The sequence below is a fragment of the Brachycentrus maculatus genome, unplaced genomic scaffold (genome assembly GCF_059751285.1).
Source record: "Brachycentrus maculatus isolate JH-2025_06_01 unplaced genomic scaffold, ASM5975128v1 h1tg001166l, whole genome shotgun sequence".
NCBI lineage: Eukaryota > Metazoa > Arthropoda > Insecta > Trichoptera > Brachycentridae > Brachycentrus > Brachycentrus maculatus.
The window spans coordinates 11,190-37,500 of record NW_028281855.1 but is presented as its reverse complement, the minus strand read 5'-3'; the positions used below and the strand labels follow the sequence as shown (position 1 = coordinate 37,500).

General features: G+C 33.2%; 2 protein-coding genes across 3 annotated transcripts in view; both read right to left on the bottom strand.

Moving 5' to 3' along the window:
* LOC148299409 (spliceosome-associated protein CWC27 homolog) overlaps nt 1-9,192 on the bottom strand; it is a 19,475-nt gene extending 10,283 nt beyond the window's left edge. For both annotated transcript variants that reach the window (XM_088276103.1, XM_088276102.1), the window contains exons 1-8: nt 9,096-9,192; nt 8,862-8,970; nt 5,308-5,408; nt 4,636-4,786; nt 3,277-3,469; nt 2,347-2,477; nt 1,324-1,543; nt 16-207 (exon numbers count right to left, since the gene is read on the bottom strand). In XM_088276103.1, the coding sequence (XP_088132229.1) occupies nt 16-207; nt 1,324-1,543; nt 2,347-2,477; nt 3,277-3,469; nt 4,636-4,786; nt 5,308-5,408; nt 8,862-8,970; nt 9,096-9,137 (1,139 nt within the window). In that variant the 5' untranslated portion in view covers nt 9,138-9,192. The remainder of the gene's footprint in view (nt 1-15; nt 208-1,323; nt 1,544-2,346; nt 2,478-3,276; nt 3,470-4,635; nt 4,787-5,307; nt 5,409-8,861; nt 8,971-9,095) is intronic.
* Nucleotides 9,193-19,555: 10,363 nt separating this feature from the next.
* On the bottom strand, nt 19,556-24,276 carry LOC148299408 (homeobox protein orthopedia-like; the record flags this gene model as incomplete). Its single annotated transcript, XM_088276105.1, has 3 exons — nt 19,556-19,863; nt 22,195-22,350; nt 24,114-24,276. Coding segments are annotated over 3 exons (525 nt in total), but the record flags the coding sequence as incomplete, so codon positions are not given.
* Between the last annotated feature and the right edge of the window lie 2,035 nt (nt 24,277-26,311).

Below are 26,311 nucleotides of genomic sequence, written 5' to 3'. Positions count from 1 at the left end.
TTAAAATGTACACACCTTGATTGTCCTTTTTTAGGGATCTGTTCATTCAATTTCCTGTATTTCTCTTGTTCTTCTTCATAGTCCTTGACCATATTGTTTTCTGTCTCTGCTTTGGAAGTACTCTCCTTAGCATCCGCAGCTATTTCCTTGCTCTTCTTTCCGGACATTTCCCGTTTTAAATCTTTGATTTCTTCACGAATCTTCTCGCTGAAAATGAGTAGCAAGAAACTTAATGATCAATCGCCAAATGCATCAAAATCAAATTGTCTGGTGATACAATTTTAAAAACAGCTATCACTGCGTTCAAGTTCAAGCCATTCATGAACCTCCTTCCTTAGTTTTTCCCTCTACCTCCTTCCTAAACTCCCTTTTTCCTTTGCTGTCCTTATTATCATCAATTTGTAATTTATCTTTTTGACAAACCTGATTTGATCAAACTTTCAAAGGAGATGCAAGGACATTATTCGCAATAAGTAATGTTCTTATGGATACCTTACTTTCAAAACATGTTTTATCAATGAGTGAAATCCATATAATTAATTAACGTAATTTAATAAAGGTCTAAAATTATAATTAAGGTGTACTAGAATTCGACGTGCCCTACGTAAAGTACTCTAACTACATTTTTATCAATTTTGAGATATTTGGTGTATGTTATCAACTGACCGTTATCTACAAATATAAACAAATAAACCATATCCGCTCCCTAGGTGGAGCATATGGAGTCCGCAAACTGTCTCCAGGCTTTTCTGTCGGCTGCCAGCTCCCTTGCATCCTCCCAAGCCAGATCCGCGTCCCGAAGTTCTGATGAGAACTGCCGACGAATTGTCAGCAGTGGTCGTCCTGAGCGGCGCGAACCTGATGCCTTGTAAAATAGGCAAGCTTGATTAAGGCTCTCAGGAGGCATGCGGAGTACATGGCCAAGCCAACTGAATCGCCTTTTCTTGACGACAGTTGTGACCAAGATTTAAGACAAATATAAACAAACTAAAAAAATATATAAAATAAATTACGCCTAGTTTCCAGGCGTATAAGACGCTATCTACATCGAATTTTCGAAATAAACTGAACTCCTAAAACGCTAACTACTTAATTAAAGGCATAAAGTTTCAAAACGATTAAATACATCATTATATTGTGTTTTTAAATGCATAATACTAGTTTAGAATTTTAGATAAAACCGTTAATTAATTAAAAAAATATGTTAAAAAAATCTTCTAAGCTCTCTCTTGTAAAGTAACAGACTTGCAGATAGAGTACTTTACGTAGGGGCAGTCGAATTGCAAACATATTTGACTTTAAGAAAATTTTAAATCCACTTACGCTTCTTTTTTTCTGGCTTCTATTCTATCCTTTCCCAAGTAATACTCCTCCATTTCCTCCTCACATTCAGCCTCATCTTTTTTATCCATTTCCGCACTTTTAACATCCTTTTTTGACTTGGATTGTAGTTTATCTCTGATGCTACTGACAGCCGCTTTTGTGCTTTCGCTGGGTTCTTGGTTTTGTTTAGAAGATGAAGCCTTCTCGTCTGGTAAAATATCTATGTACAAAAAAACATATGTATTAAATAACAAAAAAATAATATCTGTACTAAAGATGTGACTAATGGGTAATTGTTTACAACATTTTGAGTGTGTCTAAATACATTATAGGAGTTATTTTTCACATTATTTTTTGACATCTCAACATAGATCAAGAAGAATAATCATGAAGTCTGGGCATTTACGGGGCTTACGACCATCATAGGCTGGTTTAAGTGAACTTTACACACATGTAACATTCACCAATTCTATCCATGATTTACAACCACACTATTCAAATTCTTGTAAGTTCTATAAATGTATACGATCCAATTTTGAAACATTGTACTAGAATCACTAGAATTTCACTAGAGACATCTATTGGTGAGATAAAATTTGAGGTTATTGGTGAGGTAAATTTTTAAACTAACAAACCTGCTACAGTATGTAAAAACGTATTTTACATACTGTTGGTAGAGAGCGGGGGTTAGGATCAGTGTTGATGAAAAAACCGCCCGACAACAATGTGTTAGGATCTTCTTCTTCAAACCCTTATCCGCACCCCGATGGTGCATAGGGCACTGCATCATATAAGCACAGCTTTATCTTGATCGTAAACACATGAAGGAAAGGAGATCAGCCCTTCGCTTCAAGTACCAGTCCAGGGTAATAATGAATAAATATTACAGTGAAAAAATCAGTTGAATTTATTTGACCCCCCCCCCCCCGGGGAATCAAACCCGGGACCTCCAGAACGGTAGCCGAGCGTGCTGACCATTACACTACAGAGGCGGACGGCGGTGTTAGGATAAGGATTATATACCTTCAGCAGTCATTTTACTAAGTTTGGGATCATCAAGAAGATCGTGTGTTGATTTCGGTTTTCCACGGAACTCGGTTGATTGGTCTTCTTCTTCTTCAGCTTCCATACCGAATGAGAGAAGTCCGAAATTTCTAAAAAAGTTGAAGAGAAAAGGTAAGTAAAAAAAACTTAATTTACTAAGAAAATTTCATCTACATATAGGTATTCTGCCAGGTCATGTGGCACGCATGTCTGAGGATAGATGGACGCAAAAGGTGCTCGACTGGAGGCCTAGAAGCGTGGGTAGGCCCCAGACAAGATGGTCCGATGACATTAGGAAAGTGGCGGGCCTGCACTGGAAGAGAGTCGCGTCCAACAGACAACTGTGGAAGTCCAAGAGAGAGGCCTTTGTTCAATACCGGACACAAGAAGAAGACTGAAGTAAGAATTCTTCATGTGTTAATGATCAATATAACACTGTGTTTATATGATTCAGTGCCCTATGCACCACCGGGATTTAAAAAAAAAAATTAACATATGACTAGTTTTGAAAACATCTGTTAGTTTTCGAAACTAGTCGTGTGTAATGAAATAAAACCCCTTAAGTGGAATTATACAAGTGTTTAATTTTAAATGGTCAGGTTAGGAGGAAAGAACGGTTAAGCAAATTTATGAGGCGAATGTAATTGGAAAAAGGAGCAGAGGAAGGCCGAGAAAAACATGGCACGATCAGGTATGCAAAATACTTGAAAGAGGTCAGGTTAGGAGTCGTAATAATCGGCGGGTATGTATGTATGGCGGAGATGCATGAACGTGGAAGAGGCGAAGAATGTTTGCAAAGACAGAGTGGTGTGGCGTTCTATTCTCTCTGCCTACCCCTGCGGTGAAGCGGCGTGATGGTTAATTACTAAGTTTTTTTTTTTAAATTATGAAAAATGTTATTATTCTTACTTGACTCCAGTCCGATCTTTCTTCTTCTTCTTTTCGCCTTCTGGTTTATCCGTTTTAACTTTGACCCGTGGCACAATGTCTGAGAACGGATTGACCAGTACCTCGCACTGCAATATAGAACTGGGGTACATTGGCCGGTCATCCTCATCTGTCAGTCCGTCGGCCAGTTTCAGCATGTTGAATACAGTCTCACCTGTACACGAAAACAAGTACATATATATTTAACCTTTTACCGCGTTAGCTTTGTTCCCGAGACACGAGCGTGCGCGGCGGTATTTTGCCGTTTTTTAAATGATTACTTTTATCATGTATTTAGTTAAGAAACCATTTATTTTCCTAAACAAAAACGTTCAATGGGATTCATTGTGCCTTTTTGGTACTCTATAATATACTTGTGTCACATTACTGATTAAGGAAGTACTGATTCACTTCTGGAATAAAATGGAAAAAGTAAGAACGCAACAAATTATTCGAACCCGAGCAGCATTAAATAAAAACTATATTGGCCCATCCGTTAAAACAAGTTTTGCGCAAAAAACCTTTTCATTCCCTACGCCAAAAATATTTAATTTGCTGCCCGTAAACATAAAGAATTCCAGTAGTGATCATGTCTTTAAGAACAGTGTCCGTCGATGGTTGCTTCTCGTTGGAAGGGACAAGGTAGAAAGGGAATTAATTAAAGTCCAGGTGTAATTGTTTTACTGTAAAACCTTTATACTGTAAATTGTAATTGTATCGATTGTATGCAATGTACAAAATGTAATAATTTAAAATAATAATAATAATAATAATTTTTTTTTAAATGTAAGTATCTACATGTAAGTATTTCGGCTCAACACAGGCCATGCCTAAAGAGCCGTAATACATATAGTAATTTAAATATATATATATATATATATATATATATATATATATATATATATATATATATATATATATATATATATATATATATACATATATATATATACATATATATATATATATACATATATATATATACATATATATATATATGCATATATATACATATATATATATATATATATATATATATATATATATATTGTCAGCATGCTCGGCTACCGTTCTGGAGGTCCCGGGTTCGATTCCCAGGGGGGTTTAATAAATATAAGTGATTTTTTCACTCTAATATTTATTCAATATTACACTGGACTGGTACCTGAAGTGGAGGGCTGATCACCTTTCCTTCATGTGTGAACGATCGAGATAACACTGTGTTTATATGAAGCAGTGCCCTATGCACCATTGGGGTGCGATAAGGGTTTTATTACTTACATATTTTACACTTAAAACAAGAAAAAAGTTCTAAACAATGTTTGAATGAATTCACCCAACCTGTGACTTTTCCGAAGATGGTGTGTTTATTCTGCAGTTCTGGAGTCGCATTGAGAGTGAAGAAAAACTGGGAACCGTTGTCGTCCTTCCCGGCATTGGCCATCGCAACCAAACCTCTCCGGTTGAAGCGAAGCCTGGAATGGAACTCGTCCTGAAATTATATTGATTTGTGAGAATACTGGAAAAACCAAAGATTAATTTATTCAATATAGTAATAAAACCCTTATCCGCACCCCAATGGTGCATAGGGCACTGCGTCATATAAACGCAGTGTTATCTTGATCGTTAACACATGAAGGAACCTGAAGCGGAAGGCTGATCACCTTTCCTTCATGTGTTAACGATCAAGATAACACTGCGTTTATATGATGCAGTGCCCTATGCACCATTGGGGTGCGGATAAGGGTTCGAATGAAATTTGATTACACCTAATATTTCTTTTATTGTATTCATTTCTTATGTCAACATTCAAACTTTCATCATACATCGTTTTACTGCACACTTGTCAGAGAGATCACATTTCAACTGCATCAGTCTACTTTCATCCTCTTTTTGCCAAATACATGCTTCACTTTCAAACATTAGGGCTAGAACCAGGACCCCATTGTGCACAGGCTTATAATTTTTTATTTATTTATTTTTTGTATTTTTTATTTGCAATTAAATGCTTACTTTAAATGTGGCGCCATAAATAGATTCCCCTCCCGTTCCGTCCCCTTTCGGGTCACCTCCTTGCACAATAAAGTCTGGGACAACTCGGTGGAAGATAGTCCCTAAAAACAAAACAGAATACCATTTAAATAGGTTTTTCAAACATAAAATGTCCCCGATTTATTATATTTACCAAAGTAAATAGCCTAATTATATATCTTTTGTATATTAAAAGCCATATATTTTGTATATTGTCCGCCTCCGTAGTGTAATGGTCAGCACGCTCGGCTACCGTTCTGGAGGACCCGGGTTCGATTCCCAGGGGGGGTAAGAATAGATATGAGTGATTTTTTCACTGTAATATTTATTCAATATTACCCTGGACTGGTACTTGAAGCGGAGGGCTGATCACCTTTCCTTCATGTGTAAACCATCAAGATAACACTGCGTTTGTATGACGCAGTGCCCTATGCACCATTGGGGTGCGGATAAGGGTTTTATTATTATATATTATATATTAAAAGCATTGATAACTTTGTGGTATACTAATGAAACACCCTCATTATCATACATTGTTAACTTTGTGTAATACCACTTGTGATAATAATATTTGTGTAATATTTGTGACTATCGGTTTCGGAAAATCATTTCATCATCAAGTCATTAAAATTCAAATACAATTATTACATTGAAATTATTAAAATTAAAATTAAATTATTACGATTTGACATTTGTATAAAAATAAAAATTTTAAAAGAGAGAGAAACGACAAATGAATCACAATGGGAATATTTTCAAAAGTAAACTTACAAAAGTTAAAATAAGTTGGTTATTTACTATGGGTAAGTCTTTATTGATTGCTTTACTTATTTCTAATTTTTCTAGATTATCTAAACAAAGATCAAATAAGTTTTTTTTCAAGTGGTATTACACAAAGTAGACAAAGTAAGGGTGCTTGCCTCCTCCCGGAATTCCGTGTAATTTTACTGTTCGGTCAGTTAGCGTTTTAAAATGACGATTGGCTTGGATTGGCTTGTACTTTTGTCCATCTTTCTTCAGATCGGAGCTCTTGATCGGTGCGTGAACACGTTGCGCGTAAATTCGATCGTAAAATTGTCGTTTTAAACTGACGTGCTGGACGGTATAATTACACGGAATTCCGGGTAGTGGACAGCGCTCCAAGGAGAGTGTTTTAATTATATATCATTTAATTTACTAAAATACGGAGAACATTGGTGTAAATTAGGTAAAATTTAGATATTTTTGTACCATGCCATTAACCCATCCATGAGTGAGTTTCAGCAGACAAAACTGTATCTGCGGAGTGAGTTTTTTTTATTATACTATTTTTAGTTTATATATTTTATTATCATAGTCAATGCTATAAGTAGGCTTACCATACGACCCGGTTTGACCGGGATTGTCCCAGTTTCAGACTCAGGTCCCGGTGTCCGGGACGGTTTAGATTTTGTCCCGGTTTGTGCGAGCACTGTCTATTTATCTTTTCAAACAGTGCATTTCTTACATAGAAATATGGGAAAACAGTTTCGGTAGCGCTAAAATTTTTACATGGATTGGACTACATTATGTACTAAAATAGGAAGATCTTTTTTTTTAATGTAAATTGTACTCCAAGTAAGTTGTTACATTCCTTAACAATTTTTATTTTATTTTATTTTTATTAAATAAATAAATAAAAATAAGAAACAGCTACTACCCCCTCTTCAACTTCAACATCCCAAGGACTAAACTCTAATATTTAGAATTAGCTTCACATACGGTGCTTGAAAATGATGCGGAATGCATCGAAACATGTGTCACAGTAGATGTTAAGAAATAGTGGTATTTACTAAGCAAAACATTAATCAAAAATGGATAGGTTTTACCACAAAGTGACTGCTGAATTAATTAATGAAATAATTTTATTTGAAAAATTGTTAAAAAATATTTTTGAAATTGAGTATTCTTTCAACATAGAACACATTATGATATTTTACATTGATTTCTATTGGGAAAATGTTTCAATTAACCAGTATTTCGTTTAACGAGTAAGATGCTGGAACGAATTATGTTTGTTATAAGAGGTTCCACTGTATTTGTTTTCTTTCCCTGCCTTTCCCTCCTGTTTTAGTTTAGAACTTCATTATTATGGTAAGCCTAGCTATAACCAACATATTTTCTTTATTAAAAATATTTACACCAGTCAACGTGTTTTATACCATAAGGGCGTTTGTTTTTAACGACTACGACAGTTTAGCGTGATCGAATGTACGCGCAACGTGTTCACGTATCGATCAAGAGCTCCAATCCGAAGAAAGATGGACAAAAGCACAAGCCAATACAAGCCAATTGTCATTTTAAAACGCTAACTGATGTACCGGACGGTAAAATTACACGGAATTCAGGGTAGTGGACAAGCGCTCTAAGAGTCACATCCCCCAGTATTGAGAAATAAGATGGAGAAGAGAGATTTTAAATAAGACATAATTGGAGCACCTTACCAAGTTGATAATAATTTGCAATGAATGTGTTCAAGTCATCCTATTTAATTAATCACCATACCATTTCATGAAGTAATTATGAATCCACAAATTATGCAAGAAAAAAAAATCAAAATAAAAAATGTAACATTAACTGGAGCACAAATTGAGGACAAAAAACGTAATTTCAAAATCACTTTGGAATTCTAACTCATCAATACATCAATAACTAACCTACAAACAGGAAGTACAGATGAGAATAATCACAATTCTAGCTCAATTTAAATATAGACAGCCGTTTACATATCGACACTCCAATGAATAAAGAATCATCTGAAATTGTACGAATAAAGAATGATTCCACTACTTGTGAAAAGACGAAATGTTTATCATTACTAAAGTGACCATACGTCCCGTTTTGAACGGGACCGTCCCGTTTTTAGATAGCCTGTCCCGTTGTCCCCAAGTAAAGTTTCGGGACGTCGAAATGTCCCGTTTTAAAAAAAAGAGCAACACACATTAACAATAAAAAAATTGACGATAGTTTGTAGTATAACCGTTTCATTTTTTTCAACTTTGCTGAACAAATCCTAGCTTGATTTCGGTGCATATGGCTACAGCAGGTGGCTGGTGAGTCATGTGCAAAGTAATTATATATTTTTTTAATTACCTAACGTCCAAGTGACTCTAAAATCTAGCTACGGCTTATGCAACACCGTTTATCATGTCCCTACTCAGGCTTCAACTTTACAAGTTTCATAGCCTATGCCTACTTGTGAGTGGATTTACTCTTTATGTTTAAAGTTACTATAATTTCATGTAATTCATGAGTGAAAATTCTAGGCTAAAACACTCGCACTAATAAAGACCGCCGACTCTTGATATAAACAATAAAACAACAAAAAACATTCATATTTTTATGAATTATTCCTCTTTTTTTCTATATCAACATTCCTTTTCTTTTTATCAATACATAAAAACTATGAAAAAATATGATTCTTTTTAAATACACACACTTACATAAAAATTGGTATATGTCCCGTTTTGGTGGCAAAAATAAATGGTCAGTTTAATCATTACACACAAAATAATTACCATCGTAGTATCCTTCCATGCATAATTGAATAAAATTTCTGCACGCTTTCGGCGCCTCTTTTGTCCATAGCTCTAAATCAATATCACCTACAGTGGTTTTAAGCAAAACCTAGAATAAAAAAACAATTAAGCAACGGAACAAATAAATCATAATAAACATTGAAATGTAACAAAAACAGGCTAAATGGAGAATTAAGACATTCCAAAATTAATCAAATATGATATTTTACTTACTTTTCCGAGAGCTGGTGGCTCTTGAATATAAATATTACTCATATTTCAGATGTTAAAATCGTCCCCAATCACTTTATTCGACACTGTTTCTGTTTTCAGTTTGGCAATTTGACAGATCAAAGATAAAACGAAAATCCATAGACGAAAACATTTATGTGATAAAAAAAATAGTACTTATTTTTTACGAGCAACCTACCTACATAATTTAAAAAAAAACTTTTTCTTCTTCTTTTTACCCTTATCCGCATCCAACGGTGCATGGAGCACTACATCGTTTAGACGTATCTTGATCTTTACTTACATGAAGGCAAGGTGATCACTCCTGAGCTTTAGGGAAAATATTGTACGTGAATATTTATATTTTTAGTGACGAATATTTTTTATTTGTTTTTGTACTACTACTACTACTATTACTATCACGCCGTGCCGTAGGCAGAAAGGATGGAACGCCACACTCTTCTGTCCTGACATACACTCCTCGCCTCCTTTACATCCATAAATCTATTCATTCATGCCCTCTGATTACGCAGACTTTTGACACCACCAGATTTTAGGTTCTGATTGATCTGATCGTGCCAAGTCTTTTTCGGTCATCCTCGTTCTGTTTTCTCAATTTGTTTTTGTAAAAATTTGTTTTTTATTTTATATTATGTACATTCAAATGCTGTATATAATTCTAATTTAGATGACACACTTATATTCTGACAATCCGATTTTGTCATAAAAAATAATATGCATAGACAAAAAATATATATATTTGTAGGTACGTATATAAATCTATCTACAAAAAAACTAAATAAAGGAATGATGTTAGCTAAGATCACCACCTTTTAGTATGGGTCAAAACATTAACTTCAGTATTAGACGCTAGATGGGAGTAATAGACCCGGTATTCATTTGAAAGTCTTTATGGGGGCTCGATCACAATTTCATAACCATTCTACTCAAAACTGACAACAGTCAAAAGCACGACTATACGTACAAAATGATCGCATTTGAAAATACTGGCATTAGCGTAACGCAGAGTTTTCGTGCATTTGGAAGCCACGATTCGGAAAACGAATCCGAATCGCTTACGGATGTGTGCAGTCAACATAAAGATTGCCTCCAATAAATATCCATGTTATTTTCCGTCAATGAAACATGTCAAGGTTCAATTTGTCGATTCAATTAGCAAATATTAACGGCAAATTGATTCTTAAAATACCATGGAAAAGTTCCTTTATATTTTGGTCTAAATTTACCTTGTTATAGAAAAAATAATGAATAAATATTCACAGGTGGGTCCGATCATTGTGCGATCCGGCACATTTTTTTAAATAAAATTTTTATATTGGTCAATAAAAAAGGATTGTGAGAGGTGTCCTTTATAATGAGTAGTCGAAATCAAGAGTTTTGGAAAATGGGGAATGCTTCAAATGACAAACACATAGAACATCATTCTGTTTTATTAATACATACACATAAATTGTTTTACATTATTTTATATTATACTATTACAGTAGGTACCTAAAGCGAAAGTTTTTGAATTATTTGTATACATTTTTAATCAATTATTTCCACTTATTGGTACATTATAGGGTAGATACATAGTAAATACATACAGAGACATTATTACAAATACTTATTTGTATAATTAAAGTAACTATGTTATAATATACAATTATTATTTACCTGCATGCATAGTACGAGTACAAAAAATACAAAATAAAATATAATACATCGTAAGTATTCAAAATAGATTGTAAAGTTTCGTATACATTTTCGTATTTTTTTTAAAATTATTTATTTATATTTGAATTTAGACCTCAAATTGATAATTACGGGAAAAAGAAGTGAAATAAATAATATTTGTAATATTGTTTAGCAGCCCTTGATGTAAAATTAATTAACTGCGAAGGGATGAACGTCATATTTTGTACATGATTTTAGTAATGAACTTTTTGAGAAAATCAACTAAAGCAATTATATGTTGAAGCTAATTCAATAAAATAAGGAAGGTTTAGAATTTTAAACATAAACAGCAGATTTTTTGAAAATTCCATTTCATCATAGACATAATAAAAAATTGCAATAATGTGCATTCACTGAGTTTTCCCATGCCGAGGGCACATTTTACAATATTTATTTATAAAATTGTACGAAAAAATATTATTATAACATGCTATTAAATACGTATCAATGATTCTAAATTTTGTGCCTAAATTATATAATTTAATGCGCATCAAAAACGAGTTGACATTTTCGTTTTTGTTGTTTAATATTAAATTAATATGAAACTTTCAAGTGACATATCGCTCACTCCTTTCAAGAACGTCATAAATCAAAAATCGTCAATTTTCAGTTGTGCATGTTTTCGGAATGCCCAGAAAATGTACTATATCCCAGCAAAAGAGGCATATTTTTAACTAAATATTTACCCGCTACAGGGCAGAAAGTGTTATTTTAGCATTTTGAAGAAAAGGTATTGTTTAATCATTTTTTTAAATACACTTAATATTTTTCTAATGGAGAAAGAACCTTCAGGTTTTACCTAAAAAGATCTGTTGCACAGTAAAAAGTTCAATAAGCGGCTTGATATTCATTTTTGGTATATGGTATTATATTTTTAAACTTTGAAAACGCTCTCCTGAAAAATCAAGTTTTTTGATTTATGACGTTCTTGAAAGGAGTGAGCGATATCTACATTATACACGATGTCAAAATGTACAGTAATGCTTAAAATTTTATGGCCAGTACTCGACTATGTCCTTATTCGATATTAGGAAAAACACCCTACTCGTTCCATAATTGGTATAAGTAGGTACTAGTAAAAGAATGTGATGAAGACCAAAAGAATGTGATAAAGATAACAAGAATGTGATGAAGATTACAATAATGTGATGAAGACCAAAAGAATATGATGAAGATCACAAGAATGTGATGAAGATCACAAGAATGTGATGAAGATTTTATGAATGTGATGAAGATTTTGAGGAAAAACGGTAATTGCTAAGTAAAAATTAAATTAAAAATGGATTGATTTTACCACAAAGTGACTGCCGAATCAATTAATGAAAGAATGTGAGAAAGAGTTTGGGGAATGAAAAATCATCAAAAAGGAGATAAAATACACTTTATTTAACGTGTTCAAAATCTTTAGTAGGTAACTCTTTTCATGAAACCGAGCATTCCCATACTTTTGCTGGTTATTTTGTTTATGTGCGATAGAAAGCTGAGTTTGGTATCGAAGGTTATACTTATGTAAATCTTCTATTTCTAATACTGATTCTAGGTACCTATACTTTGTTGATCGAGTAATTAAACAGTATTGGTTTTATTGTTTTCATAGAATCTTATAACTTGACATTTTTGTGAGTTTAGATAATTTATTTGTACTGCACCAATCTGGAAGTCTTTCCAGATTATTTGCTAGTATGTAACAGTCGTTTATGTGACGAATTGTTTTGAAAATCTTTTGTTATTGATAGTGATAATTTTTGTAAGGGATGATTTTTATTAGAGTATTCTTTATTGTTATTGTACATATTTTCACAAATATTGTTAAAGGCATTAGCCGTGAATAAAATAAAATAAAGTAGAATATAACTAAAAATGTGTATACGGAACTCCAAATGATAATTTTCGACGAGTTCATTGTAAAACTTGCCATATTTTCCTTGAGGAAAAACCGGTGAATAGTACGTATTTGGGAATATCGATATTTCACGGAAATAGGTTTGTTCAAACACGAGCAATTATTATTTTTATTGTTAAATAAACTATAACTTTATTGCGTCAGATACGATAATAGATAAACACTGACTATTTCATAAAATACCTACTTAATTGATATTTCACAAAATGTTAAACACTATACTTTATTACACGAAAAATAGGGTAGGTTTGTAGATTGTAAATGCATACCAATATTTCTTGTTTTAATATATCAGGGAAGATAAAAATACATTAATTTTAAAAAGTAACAATTAATTAATTTAAAAAAAAAATACTTTTTCCATTTTAATTCATGATTTTAAAATATTGTGATTCGAATCTTTTTCTGTTGATCGAGTATATTCATTTTAAACAAACAGCATTTTATGTAGGGGTGAGCTCATATCACTGGCTTAAAATTCGTTACTAGTAATTTTTTATTCGTAAAGTAATTTTTTTATTGCATTTGCATATATATATCGCTCACTCCTTTCAAGAACGTCATAAATCAAAAATCGTGAATTTTCAGTTGTGCATGTTTTCAGAATGCCCAGAAAAAGTACTATATTCCAGCAAAAGAGGCATATTTTTAACTTAATATTTACCCGCTACAGGGGAGAAAGTGTTGTTTTTGCATTTTGAAGAAAAGGTGTTGTTTAAGTATTTTTTAAAATAAAAAAAATATTTTAAGAGTGAGCGATATATATATATATATATATATATATATATATATATATATATATATATATATATATATATTTATATATATATACATATATATATATATATATATATATATATATATATATATATATATATATATATATATATGTATATATATATAATATATATATATATATATATATATATATATATATATATATATATATATATATATATATATATATATATATAAATATATTTATATATATATATATATATATATATATATATATATATATATATATATATATATATATATATATATATATATATATATATATATATATATATATATATATATATATATATATATATATATATATATATATATTTATATATATATATATATATATATATATATATATATATATATATATATATATATATATATATATATATATATATATAATATATATATATATATATATATATATATATATATATATATATATATATATATATATATATCTACAACTTCTAAAGGATATTGAATGTGGTGGCGTGCACGGAGTTTTTAATCAGAGCAACCCTACAATAATATTGCATCGTCTCTGTTGGACATCCATAATAATACTTGGTAACAATCTCTCGTGGGTTTCAGCCAGTATACAAAGATTTGAACATGCTCAAAATATTGATAAGAATTATTCAGTAAATATTAACTAACAAATATTAAAATTATTTTGAACTTTTTTGTTTTTAATGGAAAAAAAAAATTTCATTAAAATAACGGTTTTCAAAGCTGAATTCTGACGTTATACAAACATATTAGGTATTTTGGAAAATTCAATACACAACCTACAATTTACAGTCTTCATTCTTCCTTTATCCATCATTATAATCTATCATTATATTTCCTTCATTTTAAAATCAATCATTCAGTATTTTAAATTCTCAAAAAATGTTCAGGTTTTATGTTAGATTGCGATTGTCTAAATTAATTTAAAAAGGTCACCATTTTTTTTAATGGAAGGGAATATTCATTTTCACCACTAAATATGTATATCTCTTTCATCTTCATAGTGTAATGGTCAGCATGCTCGGCTTCGAACCACAGGAGGGGGGTTCAAATAAATATAAGTGATTTTTTCACTATAATATTTATTCTATATTAACTTTGACTGGTACATGAAGTGGAGGGCTGATCACCTTTCCTTCGTGTGTAAACGATCAAGATAACACTGTGCTTATATGAAGCAGTGCCCTATGCACCATTGGGGTACGGATAAGGGTTTGAAGAAGAAGAATGTATGTCTTCCTCTCAGTGTCCAATTATGCGACGCTTTTCCCTACTTTCGCGAAATAATATTTGATTGATTAAAAAAGATAATAAAGAGGATATTTTGATGCATTTACCATCCCTTGAATTATAAAAGAAACACGTAAAATTACAACGTTAGTTTTCATTAATATCTATTACCCCGTTATTATTAATTAAAATATAAATAAATCTGTTTTATTATAAATAAAATCACATTTAAAATATCGAATAGCATACATCTTATGTGGTATTTATGTTTAATCCGTATAGAGAATTATTGTATAGACGTATACGCGAGTTAATAAAGTTTACATATACAGTGAAACCTCTCATAACGAGCATAATTCGTTCCAAAATCTTACTCGTTAAGCGAAACATTTATTTTTATTATGACTGGCGCGTTAGTCCCGGCTCACAAGTTAATGTCATGAAAAAGGTTATGGAAAAAACTCGTTATGGAGCAACTGTTTGAGTTTTTTTTTGCTCGCTATGCGAATTACTCGTTATGAGAGGTTCCACTGTATCTTACTTATAAATAACAGTGAATTAACCTTCATTTGGTCGCGCGATGACGAAAACTTACTGTGATTAGTCTTAATATGGATGATTCGATCTTTTTGCGATTTTTCGAGAAACCCAATTCATAACATTTTTCTTCCACAAATGACGCACAAGATCACAGAAATATGATTCTATTGATCTTGGTATTCAAAAATTGTAAAATATAAATGAAAAAACTGCCGCAATCAGATATTGTACGAGTAGAAAACGACACATTTAAAGTTACAATGAATATGACATTTTTTAAAAGTTATTTTAAACTAACTAACCTTTCAACTTCTTCGCTGGAGTAGGCAGAGAGAATAGAACGCCACCCCAATCTGTCTTTGCACACAATCTTCACCTCTTCCATATTTATACATCTTCTCACACATAAACACCGAATTTTCCGACTCCTGACCTGACAACTTTCATGTATTTGAAATACTTGATCATGCCAAGTTTTCCTAAGTCTTCCTCTGCTTCTATTACCAACCACATTCACCTCATAAATTTGTTAATCTGTCCTTTCTTCACTCATTCGATTCACATGTCAAAACCATCTCAACACACCTTTCTTAATTTTATCGATAATGCTTATCTCAGCCTGGTATTCTTTACTTATATGTATCACCATTCGAACGTCTATCATACAACGGTTTGATGTACATTCGTCTGAGGGAACGCGAATATGTTTCACTTCAATACATTCCATACGAAGATACTTATTACTCACTTGATAAAGTCAAAAGTAAGTAAAAAAAATGTGTTAATACTCGGCGATTACGGCTTATTAATGTAGCTGAAAAATATAGCGATTAAGTAACTCTTAACTGCCTAATCTTGTGAAGATTTAAATAATCCATCAGCGTTTTTACGCTTAGCTACGCGACTTAATGAAGGTTAAGTACGTAAAATATTCAAAAAGGTTTTATATTACCTACTAATGATAAATACAAAGGAATATTCCGATAAGGCGTTTGCTCATTTATAAATGGAACTAATTTTAAATAATATTACATTAGTCTGCAATGAATTATAACATATTTTAAAATAGATTTGTATAATTATTACATATCTCCACAATCTCTTGAACACATTGGGGAGAAACACTGAAATTAAGGAGCAGACGGAGGAAATCGACGATTTTTCTACTTAAAAGTAAAGAAATGTTGAATGGAAACATTGAAATTAAGGAGCAAAACGCATGAAATCATCGATTTTTCTACTAAAAGGGAAAAAAAACTTTAATAGAAACATTTAAATTAAGGAGTAAAACGTATTACACCGTCGATTTTTTTACTTAAAATTTAAGAAATGATTAATGGAAACATTGAAATTAAGTAGTAAAACGTAGAAAATCGTCGATTCATTTACTAAAAAATAAAAAAAGGTTAATGGAAACATTGAAATTAAGGAGCAAAACGTAGAAAATCATCAATTTTCTACTGAAAAGTATAAAAGTTTAATGGAAACATTGAAAATAAGGAGTAAAATGTAGAAAATCGACGATTTTCTACTTATTTTTATCTACGTATTTTTTTTAAATGGAAACATTGAAATAAAGGAGCAAAACGTAAGAAATATCACTATGTAAAAATAATGTTATACAATTCAGTCTACAATTTAAAAACACGGGAATTAATTTATTATAGTCCATCACTTATACATATTATTATTGTTTATTACAAAACGTAGCAGCAAGAGTAGCTACTTTATTCATTTGTTTTTCACTTATCACCTTTTATTATTTTTATTAATCAGTATAATTATTGGAAACGGCGAACGCTCTCATATTTTGTACATTGAATTTTTTTCCGCGTTTGCATGAAAACTATGAGCATGTTTCATTGCGTTTATACAATCAAAGATACACCCATTAAGAACAAATCATTCCTAATATCGAATTGAGACGGTTAACCCTACATTTGGCACACTAACAAATATGACGGGTGTAAGGAATGTGGGCATAATGATGAGATCAATATAATTAAGAGAGGCGTGTTAGGTGATTGAATGAATGATGAAAGATTGTCAAAACAGATTGATGATGGTGTTGATGAATTTATAAGGTGAAAAAGGTCGAGAGATGATCAAATACACGAAAATGACAAGAAGATAATTGGAAGAATATGATTGTATTTAGAACAGAAGAAGCGAGAACTATGTGTAAGTATAAAAAATGTTGAGGTTAGTATCAGTATATCAGTAGGTATTGAAGATAAGTAGAGTAAAACCTCGATATAACGAACTTCGGATATAACGAATAAAAAATCAGATCAAATGTAAAAAAAATAAAGCGTCCGGTTAATATTATACGTGTTGAAATTCAAATTTCGCCGCATGTATTTTTTTTTAGCGGAGATGATAATGACGTCATAACGTCTAGCACTAGATTTTGATTGTATGATAACCAACCTTGAATTGAACAAAGTTCAACTATATTGTACGCATTTTCATAACCGGAATCCCATCCATAACCGGAAACACATTGCGAGACCGAGTAAGAAATACCGACATCCGGAGTATGTGTAAGACGGAGGATATCGTGAGGTGGGGACGACAACGAAGGCGATACTGAAATGAACATATAAACAGAATGTCAGAAGACAGACTTCCACGTATCGCCCTTCAAGGCAACCCTGAAGGACGCAGACCCCCAGGCAGAGCTCCGAAAAGATGGAAAGACAGCTGGGAGTCAACATCTCAAGAGCGACATGCGGAGGCACAAACAGATCCCTAGGATCTACAAAAAGAAAAAGAAGAAGTACTCTTATGAATCGATTATATATTGCAAGTTCAAATTTGTTACTAAAAACTAAAAAGAATGCCAAACATAGGGTTAACGATTCCGATTTTTCAATCTTTTGTAATTTCGTGCTACCACATAATAACCAAAACATATTTCGGTGATATCAACACATACCGTACTTCCATTGTCTTACGATTACATTATAATAATTATTGTTTCAGTAATAACACAACGGTTTGAGTCAGTTTTTCTTTACAAAACACTTCAATTTTCAATTTGAATAATTTTTCAAATGCCAACATTAGTGGATTGCGGTCCAATTTTTCGGATTTTTCGACGCACGATCAAGAGACATCAAATATTCACAGCATTTTGAGTATGGCCAAATACTTGTTCAGAAATCTAGCTTTCTCCGCTTCCATATTCTCATTCATCTATTTTAAGGTGTCAAAATTAAATAAAGACTTACAATTGGTGAAACCCATTCGAAATGTAGCTACATGGTAGAATGCTACGCAAGAAAAAGAGCAAGAGCAGGGACACAGTTGCTGACTGGTGTCAAGGTCCGGAAGGTGTCCTATCTGGGGCATTTACTAAGAGGAGACAAAAGTACCATCTATTGAACCTAATCATAAAATTCAAAATAGAGGGTCGACGAGGTGTGGGCAGAAGACAGATCTCCTGGCTCCGGAATATACGAGATTGGAAGGGGATCGGGACTGTCGAGGCGCTGTTTAGAGCTGCCCAAGACAAGGACAATTTCTCTCAAGTGATAGTCGACGTCAGAAAGACCTGTCATGACACGCACAGAAGTAGATTAGAAGAACACATACATAGGTACTATGAAGATATTGAACTAAATAACTATCTTTTCTCTATTTACCTCCTACATCAAGTGTGGAGGTCTTCGCCAAAAAGGTTACATTTCCAATATTGCTGAAAATATCCTCTCAATCCAATATGTTCTGATTACCGTATTCTATCAAAATCTTAATTAAAGTTGGGTCAAAACGTGACAAATCCTGCGTTAAACCAATATGAAATCATTAAATTGCACCAAAAAGTAACAATTCTACAAGCTAGAATTCCTGATTACTTAAAATCATTTATAATAGAAATGTAACGTTTTGGCGAGGAGCTCCACAAGTGATAGTCGACGTCAGGGGGACTTGACATGACACAAACAGAATAATAAAAGAGAAACACAGATATGTGTATGATTATTATTTGTGTATTTTACGAAGGCGATACTGGAAGGAACATATAAACAGAATGTCAGAAGACAGACTTCCACGTATCGCCCTCCAAGGCAACCCTGAAGGACGCAGACCCCCAGGCGGACCTCCGAAAAGATGGAAAGACAGCTGGGAGTTGACATCCCAAGAGCGACATGTGGAGGCACAAACAGATCCCCAGGATCTACAAAAAGAAGAAGAAGGTTTGTGAACAAGTATTTGGACAGGCTCAAAAGGTCGTGGATATCAAACGTGTTTGATTTTTTTCTAGTAGTAGCGTCTAGCAATCGTTGCTGTACTCGTTGCCTCTCCGTTCGAAGCATTCTCCAAAGTTACCTCAGGAGTATCTCTGCTGTCAGTAGACGGGGCTGTTGTGGGTGTCACAGGGTAGCTGGAGATACGGCGGCGGCTGCGAGCTCAGCTCGGAGGCTCGTCTCCTGAGGGCCGCTATGCTGTGTCCTCTCCAGAGGTCCCCTTCCCCGGGAGAGTTGCCGTCCCTGCTGGGAGAGTTCGGGGCCTCGTTGTTGGACATGTTGTTGCAGTATGTCATCATTGTGTCGCCTGGAAATACGGTAAAAGATTAACAACTTTAAACTCATTGGACTGACCAGGTGAAAGAGATCACAGGCCTCTCCGTTGCGGGAGCTCTAAAGGTTTAACAATCCAGAAGCCAATGGCCGAGTATTGTCCGAGGTTCTAGAGGAAGTCGGCAGATGGTCTCGATCTTCAGTAATTGAAAGCTGTCCCACCGCATTCTCAGATCTGATACAGAAGCATATAGGCATCCTGACAGACCTTCTCTTGCAAAGCAATTTTTTTGTTTGGTTTTATGAACTAAGTTGTGAAATGTATAGAAAATGTTAAAAAGAAATTTTACTGTGAATTTACATTTAAAAGCTTTTGATATCCCTGTCACTGCCAATCTAAATAAATACAAGTTTGTAAAACCACCAGCTAATTTTCCAGAAATGCCCCGGTGTAGGCAGTGAAAGTGATTAGTATTTCCCCCAACGTCTGCAGTTAGCCATTAGCAGTTAGCACAAGGAGGATAACTAACTAACCATTACGCCGCTGTATCATGAAGGTAGGCAGAGACGATACAACGCCACACAACTCTATCATTGCAAACATTCTTTGCCTCTTCCAAATTCATGCATCTACTCATACATACCCGCAGATCTGACCGCTTTCAAGTATTTGACATAACATGTTAAGTTTTCCTCGGTCTTCCTCTCCTCGTTTTCCAAATACATAAGCTTCATAAATTTGTTTTATCGTTCTTTCCTCACTCATTTGTTCCACATGTCCAAACCAACTCAACACGCCTTTCTTAATTTTAACGATAATGCTTTTCTCAGCTGTATTCTTTCCTTATTTCACCGTTTAAACATCTTTATTATCATATATTTTATTTTTATATTTTATATACTGATGATGATATTATTTACTTCGTCGATGTCGTTTTTAATGTTAAAATTACTGAGAATTATAAAGCGCCCTTGAGGTGATTTCTCACGAAAACGGCGCTACATAAATAAAGCCCCCAACGCTATATTCTTCATCTATACTGTCAAAATACCGAGTATTTAAACAATATAACCAGAGAATGACAGAATAATGACACGTAGAAAATAAAAAGTAGGTAGGTACCATTTTTATTTTAAAAGGTATAAAAAAAATCCGAGTGCTGGCAATTCTTTCTTTACCCACGCGTTTGAATTTGGAATTCGCCGAAAAAGGCGAGTTTTGGCAACGATTAATTAGCACCGGCCTGCCAGTGCCTCTCGCGGCTCCGTGACGGTTGGCGGGGGACTGTTGACTCCTCAAACAGAAGCGGCTACGGGGACAAACACCGTCTTGTTTAAACTCGATCTGACCCGCTAATGGCCGCTGGATGTTAATTAAAAGCTTTTAAAAATGGACTAAAATAGAGGATTTTGTCTCAATGTCGGAAAAATGCCGCAATGTTTTGTTTGCCATTTCAATTAACGCTACTAATGGTCATGCGCACTGCTTTTAGCTATTAGCGGCGGGAATTTGAAATAATCTCACACGCTTTTTTTACTCCATAGAAAATTGTATTTTCAGAAAATATGAGAACGTATTGTTGTTTATACATACTTTATTTAATAAAATTCGCAAACTTTGCAACATATTTCTAGAGAAGCATCAACATATTTCTTGCTCTTAGAATCCTGCTAACATCGCTCACTCCTTTCAACAACGTCAAATATCAAAAAACTTGTTTTTTCAGGAGATCGTTTTTAAAGTTTAAGAATATAATGAAATGTATTAAAAATAAATATCAAACCACTTTTTGAAATTTTTACTGTGCAACAGATTTTTTTAGGTAAAACCTGAAGGTTTTTTTCTCCATTTGAAAAATATTTAGTATTTTTAAAAAAAATGATAAAACAGAACATTTTCTTCAAAATGCAAAAACAACACTTTCTGTCCTGTAGCGGATAAATATTAATTTAAAAAATATACCGCTTTTGCTGGGATATAGTACGTTTTCTGGGCATTCCGAAAACATGCAGCACTGAAAATTGACGATGTTTGATATATGAATAAATCACCTCACTAAATCAGTAGATTTGTATTATTTTTGACATCTCATCAAAGATGAAGACGCTGCTTCCACGCAGGGGTAGGCAGAGATAATAGAACGCCACACCACTCTGCCTTTGCAAACATTCTTCGCCTCTTCCACGTTCATGCTTCTCCTCATACATGCCCGCCTATTATATTATTTATTGATTCGGTTTACCTTGGTGTAGTAACGTTAAAAATTACATATTTAAAAAAACGCCACTTTACATATAAATAAAAAATTATATAAAGGGACAAAGAAAAAATAAATGAAAATGAAAATATACTTACAGAACTCACCTAAGGAGTTTAGGCCGTAATGGGCCTGGTAGACGCCTCCTCCGTTGCCGGCCATGGCCGAGCTGATGGGGAGAGATGGGGTCAATGGAGACCCCTGGCCCATTTGGCCCATTTGGCCAAACCCGCCCATTCCACTCTGGCTTAGTTGACTCAAACCTTTAGTGACAATCGAAAACAGACATATGCTTAAGAAAAAATACCCTAAGAGTTATATTTGATATCTCAACAAAGATTATTTTTACAACATTTTGAGTGTGTCCAAATACTTGTTCACAAAATCTGGATTATCTCCAATTACAGGAGTTATTTTCATATTATTTTTTGACATCTCATCAAAAATTAAGAAGAATATGGAAGTCTGGGCATTTACAGGGCTTACGACCGTCATAGGCTGGTTTAAGTGATCACTTTACACACGTGTAACATTCACCAATTCTACCCATTATTGACAACCAAGTGTAATATAAGGTGTAATATAAGAGTTTCTGCTTAATAAAAAGCTTCTTTACATCTCACCAATAGATGTCTCTAGTGAAGTTCTAGTGATTCATGAACAAGGTTTCTAAATTGGTTCATATATATAGAACTTCCAAGAATTTGAGTAGTGTGGTTGTCAATAATGGGCAGAATTGGTGAATGTTACACGTGTGTAAAGTGATCACTTAAACCAACCTATGACGGTCGTAAGCCCCGTAAATGCCCAGACATCCATATTCTTCTTAATCTTTGATGAGATGTCAAAAAATATTTAAAAAAATATTATTTTTGGCAAGAGTTTAATTTTACTGGGTTTACAAGGGCACAAGGGTTTCTGTTAAATAAAGATTACTCAAATCAACCATAGATATCTCCGTGAACTCGCACTTGAAGAGTTACAAAATTTGAGTGGTGTGGTTGTCATTTATGGGTAGAATGGTGAATGGTGAATGTTTTTTTTTATTTTTTATTTATTCGGGAATTTTCCAGTTTTACATTTAGTAAAAGTATATAATAAAAAATAGTTACATTAATAAAAAGGCCAATTACACAATTCCACATTTATGTTATAATAATGATCAAAAACATCACTAGATAAAAAAAAAAGAATGAGTGTGGATGTGTGAGAAAGCGAGTAAAAGGTAAAAACATGTTGAATGGTGATCAGTTCAGCCGCCCTATGATGGGTGAATACACAAACTTCCATATTTTTCTTCATCTATGTTGAGATGTCAAAAAATGTAAAATAACTCCTAAATGGAGAAACACAGATTTGTGAACAGGGATTTTGAACAAACGCAAAATGTCGAGAATAAAATAACTATGAGTTACTACGAGACATAAGAATTACGATGTGTGTATCAGTCATGAGTAGAGTGGTGAATATTACTCTAACCCTTATCCGCACCCAATGGTGCATAGTGCACTGTATCGTAGCGACGCAGTGTTATCTTGATCGTAAATTGCATGAAGGCAAGGTGATCAGCCCTGCGCTTCTTGTACCAGTCCAGGGTGATATTAAATAAATATGAGAGTGAAAATCGGCCATATTTATTTTGACCCTCCTGGGAATCGAACCCGGGACGGTAGCCAAACGCGCTGACCACTGCGCTACGGAGGTGGACATGAGTAGAATGGTGAATATTATATCACTTAACCAGTCATATGACAGCCCTGTAAATACCCAGACTTCCATATTCTTCTTCATCTTTAATGAGATGTCAAAAAATAATATGAAAGATTTCCATCAATAATTTTTTTTTTATAAAAAAGTAGTGTGAAAAAAAAATTGGAATAAATTTTGCGCCACCCTAAATTTGTTAGTATACTGCATCTATTTATAACTAACTATTGGGACCTTTTTTAAAATGTGAATCTGTGTTGAGATGTCAAAAAATCTGTATTGATTATCCAAAATTATTATTATCAAACATTATATTTACCGGGGCCCATCGAGGCGACCCCCCACGCGGGGGGGCACAGCCCGTCGGCTCCGGAGCCGAAGGGCGGGAGCCCGTGGGAGGGGAGCAGGGAGCCCGGGGCTCTGAACACGTTGCTGGACTTCTTGCGCTTCTTCCACTTGGCGCGCCGGTTCTGGAACCAGACCTGGAAAGGGAAACGACGTCATAGGTCAAAAGGCGACATTATAACCGGGTCGGTCTGTTACCAGACAAAATGTTTTATTTATTTATTTTATTTTATTTTATTTGTTCGGGAATTGTACAGCTTACATATAAAAAAAGATAAAATAAACAATAATAAAAATTACATTACATTAACAAAAATAGTTACGTTAAAAAAAAAGCCAATTAAACAATTTCACATTTATGTTATAAAACTATTAAAAAACATTCAGAGATTTAAAAAAAGGGTATGATATAATATAGTAGATTTTGCAGGAAGGAGAAGGAAAGGAGAGGAATTAATGAGAGTGGTTAAAGGATTTTTTTTCTAGGTAAGAAGTTTAAAAATAAGAATATATTTATAAATTTACATACATACATATACATACGCATACATACACACATACATACATATATATATATATATATATATATATATATATATATATATATATATATATATATATATATATATATATATATACATACATATGCACATATACATACATATACATATACAGAAAAAAAAATATCATGCACCGTTCACCCCCCACCCATTACATGACTAGGTTTATTGGTGAAGAGTAAACGGAATATGACAACTTTCTACTAACCTCTTTTTTATTATAGCTATGCTTTTCATAGGTCAAAAGGCGACATTATAACCGGGTCGGTCTGTTATCAGACAAAATGTTTCATATTTAGTACCGTAAAACGAGGCTACTTGATCTTTGATGTGTTACTTGAGCCCAGTACAAAAAAGAGATTGAGATCTGTAATTGGTCTACAATAATGAACGTATAGACATGATTCATTGTTTCCCTGACAGGTGACACTTATTGTATTGTTTAACTCTGTAATGCTGTAAATTTATTGTGGACCAGATGGTTTTTTTTTTGGACTGGAAAGGGTTAATCCCATGTCTTAAAATGAGAAATAGAAATTACTCATCAAGAAAATTATATTTATGACTTATGTATGTAATATGTTTTGAAAAAAAAAAATAAATAGCAACAAAACGTAACAGCTTTACAAGCTAGAGTTTCCGATTATTTAAAAGCATTTATAAAGGAAATGTAACGTTTTGGTGAGGACTTCACAATTGTATATGTAAAAAGCATATACTAGGTAAGGCGATGGCGTAGAATTTTCTGTTTTTGACATCTACCTACTGTACTATCAACCCCTCCCATTCTCTCCCTGCTTTTCCCCACTTCCGCGTTCATCCCCTCTTCTGCCTACACCCCGACATCCGTTTTCCATCCCTCACACACCCTGTATTCCTGTTTCTTTCCCGCTTAAGTACCTAAAAATACGAGTTACACAATATACATCTGGGTACTAAAAAAACCTACATACCAACCTCAATAAATTACGAAAAACCAAAAGATTTTCACATCGTAAGAAATAAATCGATAAAATTTATCAAGTTTTTCAAAAATAATTTATATTTGAGGCACCAACTTTGTGATTTTCCATTTTATGATTAAAATGTAACTTTGTTTTAAAATCACTATAAATATGTAATAATAACTTAATTATAATTCGTTTTCGAAGTCTACCGGTTTCGAAGATAACCGCTTCTTTATCAAGACTGATTAATACTAAAGTTTTTTTTCAATGTTTCAAAATTGGTTCATTTATATAGAAATTCCATGAATTTGAGTAGAGTGGTTGTCAATAATGGGTAGAGTTGGTGAATGTTACACGTGTGTAAAGTGATCACTTAAACCAGCCTATGACGGTCTGTTTTCAGTTGTGCATGTTTTCAGAATGCCCAGAAAATGTACTATATCCCAGTAGAAGCAAATATTTTTAACTTAATATTTACCCGCTACAGGGCAGAAAGTGTTGTTTTTGCATTGCATGAAGAAAATGTATTGTTTAATTATTTAAAAAAATATATACTTAATTAACTGTGATTTTTAAATGGAGAAAAAACATTCAGGTTTTACCTAAAAAGATCTGTTGCACAGTAAAAAGTTTAATAAGTGGCTTGATATTTATTTTCAACACAT